Genomic DNA, 12,035 nt, shown 5'->3' with positions numbered 1-12,035 from the left:
TTGGGCTTGTTGGGTCTGACCCGATAAGATCAGATTACAAAATTTGACACCAAGGCAACATTTAGGAGTGTTTTTTCGGCCTAAATGGGCTTATAAGAACCACATTTTGAAATGGGCATTCTGAAAAGCGCTTTTTGAGTATTTGGCCGTCTGGCCGGTCACCACTCACCAATATAGGTGTAAAACGATCCTGGCAGCCCATGGGCTGGCGCGGCCTGCGCATATCCCGGGCTGGGCTGGGCAAAGGTTTGAGGCCCATCGGTTGTGTCGGCATGGTCGGTCCATGGCGTAGTCCATATATATATAATATTTTTTCCTTTATTAAAAATTTGTATTGAACTATTGATCCACAGGTCTGGCCCATGCTGGCATGGCCTTCTATAGTGTGGGCGGCTCAACAAAGCTGTACTATGCCAGCTTGGCACTGCCCACATTACACCTATAGTTATCAACTTTCTTGTTCAAAATAACTTATTGTAAATGGAGTTTTTTTCCTACTTTTCACCAGATAAATTTATGATTAGTTTTTGGCTTTTCCCATGTAAAAAGCACAAAACGTCCATTGGAGAAGTAATCTCAAATGTGACGTTAATCAAGCTCTCTATATCCCTAGACAACTGACCGAATTAATATTGGGGACTCAAATAAATATAAACCCTCTTTAACAGGGTTAGAACGATATTGGATTTGTTGGGTTGAACTGTAACAATCCTGGTCAGTCCTGGTCTCTAGTCTCTAGCGCTCTGGTCAGACTGAGGATTTTGATCACTTCATTTATAAGACTTAAGGGTAGCAATTGGACGACGAGTTTGGGATGGACTTCAACCCTACCCATCTGACCTGCTTATAACCCATTAATGACTAGGAAAAATTAAATAAAATGGGTACAATCCAACCCACCTTAACACAATCAATCCGCCCACTTCATTAATTTTTTATGGGTTTTTATCATATAAGGGCAACTTTTGTGGTTTAATATCAATAAAAGTAATATATTAAAAATATTTAAAAATAGGTTAATTTTTTAAAAATAATATCAATAAAGGGCAAAAATACTATTCATCTTCTTCTTCTTGCCCTTTGTTTATTAGAGCCGCCGCTGCCTCCGCCCACCTCCGCCAACGTTGCCGGAGGCAGAGGTGGCGGTGACGGTGATGGCACTGGTGGTTGCTTTGTCCAATGCCGCCACCTCCGCCCACCTCCGCCTCCGCCTCTAGCAACGTTATCGGAGATGGGTGGAGACAGAGGTGGCGACGATGATGGGAAGAGGAATGACCACTAGCGTCGTTGCCACCACCTCTATGTCCGGCCACCTCCAGCAATGTTGTTGGAGGCGAAGGTGGTGAGGTTGGACAGAGAAACCACTAGCACTGTCGCTGCCACCTTTGCCTTTGGCCACCTCCAGCAACGTTGCTGGAGGCAGAGGCGGAGGTGGGCGGAGGCGATGGTGAGCGGCGACGGACGGCGATGGCGGGGGTGGGCGGAGGTGGTGGTGAGCGGTAGCGGACGACGGTGGCGGTGAACAAATGGCAAGAAGAAGAAGATGAACAATGTTTTTGCCCTTTATTGGTATTATTTTTAAAAGTTAACCTATTTTTGATTTTTTTTAAATATGTTACTTTTATTGATATTAAACCCCAAAAGTTACGCTTATACGCTATTACCCCATTTTTTATTCATAAATGATAATATAAAAAGTACAGAAAATAATAATAATAATAATAATAATAATAATAATAATAATTAAAAATATTATAGAAAAAACAAGAAAATGTAGAAATTCAGAGTGGATTTTATTACAAATGAAAATTTCAGGGCGTCTTTGTAATTTATCCTATTATTTTATTTATGTTATGAACATGTATTTTTTTCTTTGATAAAAAGGGACAGTATTGAATTTGTGAGGAATTGTTTCTTGTACATTGGATTGGGACGAAGCGGGTTACGTCCTCTACAATGACTTCTATTTTTTCTATCATTAATAAAGTTTTATAAAACGAATGCATGGGGTCAAACACCCGCTTTCTTTCCTTGGAGAGGCAAGTAGGGTTCTGTTTTTATTTGTATAAAGTTTTGGGAAAATTCTTGATTAGTACCTGTACTTTGGGCCTAATGGTACTTTAGTTTTTAAATTTTAAAATGCAATAATTTTGTGTTTTAACTTTTAAAATGTGCCAATCCAGTATCAGTTGTTAAGTGGTATTTGAAAAGATATAAATGTCCTTTGAGTGTCATCTAGTTCTTTTTATCAACCATTCCAACATTGATAAAAAAAATGAATAGTCACAAATCCTTGTCTCTACTATTCAAGAAAGTTGGGGTCATGTCTCAATGGGTATTCAATGACCTTAATTTTATTGAATAGAAGAGGGAAGGCTTTTTGGACAGCTCATCTTTTATCTATGTTTGGATGGTTGATAAAGAGAATTAAATGACACTCAAAGGGCATTTTTGTCTTTTCAAATGCCAATTAACGGTTTTGAAAGTTAGGATAGGCATTTCCAAATGAAATCTATTTTTTATATAAAACGAATGGAATCTTATTATCTTATAATCTTTCCCTTTTCATGCTTTTAATCATTACCATTACAAATTTAATTAATTACAATGATGCCATTGAATAAAACAAAAAAAAAATCATAATTTGTCCTTTCTCCTTTTCTTCTTTCATATTTGATACTAAATATGTAATTATTTACAATGGTTTATATGGATTTTGATGTATACAATTGTTTATATATGCAATAATAAAATTGGAAATAAAATTATATATTATATAATTATTGTATATAATATATGGCCCGAGCCCGTGTGGGTTTGTGTCGTGCCGTGGGCCAAGTCTTAGGCCAGACCAAGCCATGAATTGGGCTAAGCCTTGTTTTTTAAAAATAATGAAAAATTAAAATAAATAGACAAAAAAAAGATCTTAAAATTTTATTCTATATGAACTTTGATGTATATAATTGAAAATTATACATATTAATATACTATATAATTATTATCGGGCCACAGACCAGGCTAAGCCATGTTTTATGAATTAAAAAATAGATAAAAAATAAAGGAATATCTTGAGATTTTATTTTAGCACAAGCCTGCATGGGCCCGTGTTGTGCCATGGGCCAGGCTGGTTTGCATGCTAAGTCTTAGGCCATGTCGGGCCAAGAATTGAGCTAAGCCTATTCATTAAGTATGCAAACTGATCGGATTGGATTTAGATTAGGGTATATTCAAATTTGATTTGGCAATGTTCATGTCAGATTTGATTCAATCCAAAGATTTGATTGGATCTGATAGGACTTGATTTGAATTGGAATCCTATTGGTAAGTCGAATCTTCAGATCTGATCTGATCCGACTTGTTTTCTTCAAAAATTAATAAATTATTAAAAATAAAATAAAATATACTAATTTAAATAAAGTAAAAACTTAAAATACAAGTAATTTTTAATTATTTTTATCATATATATACATGTTTTTTATAAAAAATAAATAATACAACAAATTTATAAGTAAATAAATAACATATATATATATATATATATGTATTTATTTTATATATTTATGTTCATAAATATATAACATAATCGTATTAGGTATTCTTGGGTCAGGGGAATATGGATCCAATCCAAAGATCCAAATAGAGGTGATCTGAATTCCACCAAATTGGATTGGATTGGATCATGATCCGATCCATTTGCACCCTTATTGTGGTCCATGGGCTTGGTAGCCTAGTAGTTCAGCCTGACCCATTAACAACGCTAAATTAATTAATTAAATAATATTATATAGTCTTTTACCAACCTTGTGTTGGTAATATATAAAACTTTATTTATTTATTCACTTATTTTACTAAATTATTTAATTAGTTAATAATTTAATAATCTAACAAATTATTATTGCTAGCAAAGTAAGACATAGAATTGTATATATATTTATATATATTTACTCTCTCACTTGATTGTCTATTTATCTTATTTATTTTATAAAGTTATTTTTTATTAAATTAAATTAACTATTATTTAATTATTTACAATTATTCCAGTATATAAAACAAAAATACAATAACAAAAGTGATCTCTCCCTCTTCCACTGTATTGCCCGTTGGTGATTATTTATTTATTTATTGTTTTATTTTATTAAATTAAATATATTATTATGCATAAATTTTTATTTATTTTAAATATATACTTTTTCCAATAAACTTTTAATTAAAACAATTTACCTTTCCTATATAATAATTTACCTCGCTAGTGTTAAGGGAAAAAAAATCGGAGATGTCAAAGCATAGAGGAGATTTTTGTGCTTTTCAAAAAGTATAGAAGAGATTTTTTGTTGTAAAACGCAGGAAAAGTTTTAGGTAATTTATCCGATACTTTCGAGTGGGTCCGGCGACTACGGCCTTTTTGGGTTGGGGTTTCTTTCATCGAGTCATCCAATGCAGGAGAGAATCACGGAAATTTCCTATTTACCAAACAGGGGACCCTCCTCTTCCTGGGTTCAAGCTCCCACCCCAATCCATCGCTTCAGGAGGGAAGCCATGAAAGACCTGAGTTTCAATCAATGAAACTTCTGCTTCCCTGCATTATTTAAAGAGCAAACACTTCCCTTGAAAGAGGATCCTACCACATGTCGCCATCAAAACATGACAGCACAAACCTTCCGAGAATCCCTCAGGACGTAAACGCGTAACCGCACCACGTGTCTGGGGCTAACACGGTTTCAGAGTTCAGACTCGATTTATTCTCTCTATGAGGAGTCTTATAAATGGCGGACCATTGATCACAGATCACGTCAGTTCACCTGATTTGCAAAGCAATGGAAACAATTACCCTTCGTTCTCCTCTGCTCCCCCCACCCCCACGGCCGGATTCAATCAAGCCCCGGCACCGGAAATCGGCCAACTATGACCATCAGAACAAGAAGTCAGTCAGAGTCTTTGCCGGGAAAAGAGATGCCTACAACCGGGACTACAATGGCCGCCTTGTCGATGAAAACATGATCGTTCTACGAAAGCGCATACACGAGACGAAGATGATAGAACGGAACTACGAGACTCCTTCGGACTGGATGGAGTGGGAGAAGCGGTACTACGTGAAATACGACTCGGATATCTGTGAAGCAATGAGGCTTCTGCAAACCCAGCTGATGAATACTAGGCCAAGCTTGGCTTTGGGGATGATGGCTCTGGTTACACTAAGCGTTCCCTTATCCACGGCTGTAACCTTGTATCATCTCTTTGAGATAACCAAATGCTTTCTATCTGGGCTTCACCTTAACTGACAATCTGACATGCATGGTATCAGCTTGGTTGATCAGTGTATAAGGATAGATATTAAGATACAAATACATACAATATTAGAGCAAATAAATTAATGAAGTTATGCTGCTTTCTTGCTCCTCTTCATATTATTGTTTAATTAGAAATTTTTTTCTCACTGTTGGGTCTGTTTATACTGCACCATACCATTTAGCAGTCCGAATGTGCTGGAGACAAAATAATACACACCCGGCTGAACTATCACAATTGAACACACTGTGTCCAACCGTGATAGATAATTCAGCTGGGTGTGTATGTTTTTGTCTCCAGCTAATCCTCCCGACCATTTAGAAGGGAAAACAAGGATTAAACAGAAATATGGGTGTGTATGTTTTTGTCTCCAGTTGATCCTCCCCCATCATTTAGAAGGGAAAACATGGATTAAACAGAAATCTGGGGAAGTTGGTTTCTCGGATGATCAGTTAACCAATTGTCATCAGATTATGCTATTATATGTAATTATCTTTTTGCCAAGTTTGTCTACTGGGGGGACTGAAACTATATATTTAATTGATGATGGGTTACCTTTTCTTTAATCTAGATACAAGGAAAAAATGGGTTTTTTAATCCATAAGGACAGAGGTATCTTGTATATCATGAGTTTTAAATTTTAATATAAAAATCGCCCATATGATTTCCGTGTGAGATGATCTGAATTGTTTTCACTTATTAATGGCATTCAGTGTTCAAATCGGATCCAAGTGCCAAGATCCTATTCAAATTCGAATATTAATAAATAAAATTTAGATCTAGGTATTTGCAACCGTACAAGTGAGAAAATGTGTTGGAGATTGGCCTTACAAAGTGCTAGCTTAGAAACTTCTAAGTATCTTCCAAAGCATGTAGCTTGGGTGCCCACAAGTACATCGATTTCATGTTGATGGGATATATAATTAATCACAAGTAAAAACGCCAGTATTTTCTCTACATAGGATCCTAATATATATTTACGCTAAATCCAGATCAAATTCCATAAACCATCACAATCCTCACGTCTCTTTCAATAACTGTTCCATGTGATTTGATTGATTGATATCTATGTGCTTAAGATAGGATACTATTGGATGCAAGCGCTTGGAAGTTGAATAAATTGCTTTCATTGTAGCTGTCCCTTGTACATGCAATTAAAGTAGGTAGGACGACCTTAATTTGTACTGAATAGATTGGAAAGTGGTATGGGTGCAATTTGGGTAGGCTTGTTTCTTTTCTTTTTTTTTTTTGTCAAATTTTGAATTGGGCCTGGCCCAAACGTGCAAGTCTAAAACAGTGTAAAATGGAAACTTGATTCATCCTGAGTTTCACTCAGGGGTGTTAATGGACCGGTTTTGGGTTGAATATAATCTGACCCATACCTTATTAAATTGTTTTTAGATGGTCCGTTATAATAATTTGATTGGGCCAATCTAAAATAAATTGGTTCATATATATTTTTATCATCCTGAATCCGGTCTAAACCAAAATTTCAATCATCCGATCATGAGGCTAAACCATTGTCTAATTTAAAATTGATCAAAATTGAAACTGACATAGAAACACTTTTATGATAAAAGTACTTTCACACAAAATCACTTTTATAAAAGCATTTTTATAAAATTATTTTTATTAACACTTTGGATTGGATTAGATCAAATCTGATCCATTTGCATTTTAAGACTAGATGGGATTGCAGCAGGTGTTGTAGGTTATATATATATTCTGAATTTCTCATGCTATTTTGGTTTATGATTCAATTTGGACTGAATTGAGTCCAATCCAATTCATTTGCATTTTATTTGAGTTGGATTAAACTTGATTTTATGGATTTAAATTGAACTTGATATTATAAATGGACCAATATTGAAATGGATCGGATTGAACCAAATCCAATCCAATTGACAGCCCTAATTGCACCCCTAAAAAGTATTACTTAATTGAAATTGATTAGAGGTCCGAAGGCTTGCCTGTTTAGCTGTTAGAGTGTTCCCTATACGTGGCACGTTACCATAAGTATTGGGTAAAAGAGTAATTTTAATCAATATTCTTTTAATGATGGGAGAGAGAAACAAGGGACTGAATGCCCAAGAATATCATAGGCTGTTTGTTAGATGCAGTACCCATCTCATTGTATGGAGTTGGGACCTGACTAAAACTAGAATCTGCAAATATAATAGGGTCTGGCCCGGCTGGGTATATGGATTCGACTCTGACATAATACATATTCCTATCAATATTTTTTGGTATTGTTAGTATGATAAAGAAAAATTATTTTATTAATAATAAAATTATAAAAAACATAAGTAATTAACATATGACTTGTTATCTATTCAGTGGTTCAACCGTTCAGCTAATTAGCTGGGTGACTAGGTTTGTTGACTGAGTCAACAGATTTTTAAAACACAGCCACAGGCAGTTATATACTTAAATGGTGAAACCACCCAAAATTCTGACCAAATGATGGGTCAACCAATCTAATCGACTGGTTCAACCGTGGTTTGAATTCCTGATTCTTTCACAACGTAAAAAAATATTAGAACAGATGAAATGCTAAGGGTTTGTTTGGTTCACAATTAGAAATGGAATCAGAATGGTTTAGTTTTATAGTCTGTTTGATTCAGACAGAAATGGGAATAAGAATTAGAATCAACAGAAATGACATTTTATTCCCAAAGGAGAGAGATGAGATGCTATTCCACTAGGAATGAGAATAGAATTCAAATTCGAGCCAATCAAAGAGTTAGACTCAGAATGCCCATTCGGATTCTGATTCCAGACCCTTATTCGTGCGATCCAAACGGAGCCTAAATGTTTTTTATTTATTTTATTTTATATTTTGCATCCAAATCATCTATTGATTGCTGAGTTGTTAATCAATACATGCCAAATTTTTAGGTGAAACCTTCCAAGTATTCTTCAACAGAAAAAAAAAAGATGGTTTGCTAAACCACGTTTCGGCTCTAAACACGGTTCGTGTCACAATCCGACAATCCGTTCTAAATCTTAAGATCCGACTTCTTCCTTCTAAGGTTTCTTTTCTCGTCCCACAATCCTATAAATAGACGACCACGTCAAGGTTAATCCACATCTCAAATCTTCAGCGCAAAGCAATGGAAACAGTTTGTCTTCATTCCTCTTTTCTTCCCATACAACCATCCTCAGCCAAGCTCCGTCATCGGAAAATCAGCACCATCGAACATACGAAGAGATATTCCAGCAGCAAAGTCATTGCCGGAACTGGAAGAGATGCTCACAACCGGCCGGAGTTTGACGGCCGAGTTGTGGATGAAAACATGATAGTTCTGCGAAAGCGCATTCAGGAGATGAAAATGGTAGAACAGAAAAACGAGCCGCTTTCAGAGTGGATGGATTGGGAGAAGCAGTATTACGCGAATTACCTCCGAGATATCTTTGAAGCAGTAGGGTTGTTGCAGAGTCAGCTGATGAATGCTAGGCCAAGCCTTGGGTTGGGGATGATGACTCTTGTAACATTGAGCGTCCTTGTATCCACAACTCTGGCCTTGTTTCAATTTATGGAGATAGCTAAATGGGCTCTGTTCGGGCTTCATCACCTTCTTATTAGTACGATTATGATGAATTGATTTTGGGTGTTACTGTACATACACAGATATCATCTTATACAAAACCTTGTATTTTGTATGTATTTGCATCGTATATATTTGTATTCCTGTGTGTATGTACATATTGCTTCTTTAATTCTCTCATTAAAATCATTGTTAGAAAAGAAATTTGCTCATTTTGATCTGTTTTTTTCCACGTAATTATTAATTTGTTAAAATTTTCCTTCTTATTCTCTCGATATGAGATGCAAATGCATATACATATATAACCCATCATGAGTGAACAAGCCGGTGTTTCATATACACAAGACCCACATGAATTTCACATATGGCATTTGGGTGTACGTTGTAAATGCATTTCTCTAGAGTTGAGATCTATTTACCACAATACATTAATTGCTGTCCACGTTCATCCAGCTGCACATTTGGAACATAGATTGTATTTTACATCGCTGCTGGTATTTTCGAAGTGCAACTGGATGAGAGTGACTTACAATGTATTGTGGTCTGCAAATTCGAACTCATTCATGTATAACTAGCAATACGACCAATACCACTGCACAGTAAACTCTCAGTGTTCCATACACATAAGATTCATGCATAATCAATTATGAATGAATACAACAGTGTTCCGCACACTGCACACACACACACACGAAATCTACATCTATAATCCAAATCACTTGTGACCATGCCAGTCTTATAGACATTATCCACATGTAACCAATCAAGAAAGAACATAGCCAGCGTTTTATAGATATGGGTCCTGTATGGGTCCATGCCATATATAGATTCCACGTGTCACTAACGTGTTACTGCTCGTGACACGTTAATGCTCGCACTGCAGGTGTGGAAAGGGTATTATGACTTGCCTCTTGCTTGTCGTCCACGACTGCACTTATGATGCTTGGCTGAATTGTTGAAGGAAATCAATTGTGGGGCCCACCGGCATTATGACGTGTTACCGCTCGGCATGTTTTTCAGTGCGGTCCATCGGCTATTTAAAAGCCCGATAGATTGTGTTATTGTCTTTTTCCGTTTGATTCATAAGTGTCAAAAGATATTTTGCGAGAAGGCATCCAAAACCTGTTTTCGGCTATTTTTGAAAATATCTGGCACTCCAATGAAATTATGACATGCGGCACTTCGTGACAAATAGGAAAACTCCCGGTTAACAAATTTACGAAATTGGTGACCCACCTGGGCACTAGTTTGGCCGGTCTAGCGCGACCTGTGCGCGGCACATGTGACCTGCGCGAACTGCGCACGACACGCGCGACCTGCGTGGCCCGCACGAACTGTGCATGGCCTATGCGAGCTGCGTGCGGCCTGCGCGACCTGGCCGACTTGGGTCAGCCTAGCGCATGATCCAACCAAGCCGCCCATAAGGCGCCCACCGACAAACCTAGCCTAGACACTAACTCGCCGACTGACAAAGGCGCTAGCTTGACGACCTGGTCTAGACACTGACCCGCCGACCTTACGACCTGGCCTAGACACTGACCCGCCGACTGACGCAGGCACCCCCCTGACAACCCGGCCCAAGCGCTGATCTGGCCGCCTGACACAAGCACCAGCCTGACTACCTCGAGGAGTTCACCACCGTACCCCGGTTCTGACAGGATGCGATGAGTCTTACCGTTTGGAGGCTTTTCACCCACTTAACCCGCGAGGACTCCGGTATATAAAGGCCTCACCCCCCAAAGGGGAGGGGGATGAAAAAAGGGAAGTAACCCCTACTCTCTAGCTCTCTCATATTATCTTCAAAGCTCTCTACAATAAGAGTGCTAACTTAAGCGTCGGAGAGCCCCCACCGGGAAAATACCCCCGGGACCTTTGATTCAGTTCTCGCAGGTCCTTCAGTTCCTGCCGCCTACAAAGAGGAGGAAAAGATAGAGTTCTCGGAGGTCCCTCAGCTCCCGCCACCTACAAAGAGGAGGAAAAGATGGAATTCTCGCAGGTCCCTCAGCTCTCGCCACCTACAAAGTAGAGGAAAATATGAAGTTCTCGCAGGTCTCTCAGCTCCCATAGCCTACAAAGGAAAGAAGACCACCTCATGCTGAGGGCAGTCAGATTGTGCCGCACCAGGGAGCTCCAGCATTCTCTAAGTCACCGGCCGCCTAGTAGGCAGATCACCACCGAGCAGTTCGCTACCAGGCAGTTCGCCACCAGGCAGTTCGCCACTAGGCAATTCGCCACCAGGCAGTTCACCACCGAGCAGTTCACCACCGGGCAGTTCGTCACCAAGCAGTTCGCCACCAGGGAGCTCGCCACCAGGCAGTTCGCCACCAGACAATTCGCCACCGGGCAGTTCACCACCAGGCAGTTCGCCCCCAGGTAGTTATCCACCGAGCAGTTCGCTAGTAGGCAGTTCACCACCAAGTAGCTCATCACTAAGGCACGCCACCACCGGGTCAAATAACACGGTACTTAGCCAAAAAAATTTACATCACAAAATGTTGGTACATGACCGAAAACGGTTACATCAGAAATCAATTCGTTTTCATGTGGAAAGATATCATTTAATTAAATGGTCTTCAAGCTATCAATTTCTTGATGCAAAAATTCATTACATTTTTTAACTATCAAATTAAGTTGGGAAGATCTTTCAATAAAAACTTGCCAAATGACCCCTAGATATATGAAGACTGAATCCAAATTGGAATCTATTTCTCACGTAGCACGGCTCACACCAATCTCACATCCACATCCCACCCTGTATTAGGAATATCTCCCAATGAATAATAAATTTAAGGACGGGAGATGCTCTTGATGTAGGGTTAGTACATGCTATGAAATCGGTGTGAGGCATGTAGTGTGAAGACAAGATCCAGACTCACTGAAATCACATCCTCTACACCGTTACCAATCAAATAGCAATCAGTCACACATTGCAAAAAAATTGTGGGAATTTATATGCGCACTCCACAGAATATCCCAACCGTATATTGAACCATCTTTCAATGACAATTACAAAAAATATTCTCAATCCACGCTAAGATGTGCACGTTGAATTGTTGAGCGCTGATGTGATCTGAATCGTAGAAGGCTTAGGGAATTTATTTTAAACTGTTCAGTAAAAATGCATTAAAATTACAAGGTATTGAGGCCGTGTTTTTCGGAGGGGCTGGAATGGAACCGTCAATCTGTTGATTTGGTCCCTTG

At 38.3% G+C, this 12,035-nt stretch overlaps 2 protein-coding genes across 2 annotated transcripts; both read left to right on the top strand.

The window, feature by feature from the left end:
* Positions 1-4,779: 4,779 nt before the first annotated feature.
* Positions 4,780-5,403, top strand: LOC148863791 (uncharacterized). Its single transcript, XM_088974604.1, has one exon. The coding sequence runs from the start codon at positions 4,815-4,817 to the stop codon at positions 5,277-5,279; it is 465 nt and encodes a 154-aa protein (XP_088830730.1). The 5' UTR covers positions 4,780-4,814; the 3' UTR covers positions 5,280-5,403.
* A 2,996-nt stretch (positions 5,404-8,399) lies between these two features.
* LOC148863790 (uncharacterized) lies at positions 8,400-8,891 on the top strand. The gene has a single exon (XM_088976281.1). It carries the CDS (start codon positions 8,400-8,402, stop codon positions 8,889-8,891), a length of 492 nt encoding a protein of 163 aa, XP_088832407.1.
* Positions 8,892-12,035: the final 3,144 nt, after the last annotated feature.

Source organism: Nelumbo lutea, chromosome 3 (genome assembly GCF_056320005.1).
Source record: "Nelumbo lutea isolate HS-2025 chromosome 3, American lotus-T2T, whole genome shotgun sequence".
Classification (NCBI taxonomy): Eukaryota; Viridiplantae; Streptophyta; class Magnoliopsida; order Proteales; family Nelumbonaceae; genus Nelumbo; species Nelumbo lutea.
Note: the sequence above shows the minus strand (reverse complement) of the source record. Positions and strands in the feature narration are given on the sequence as shown.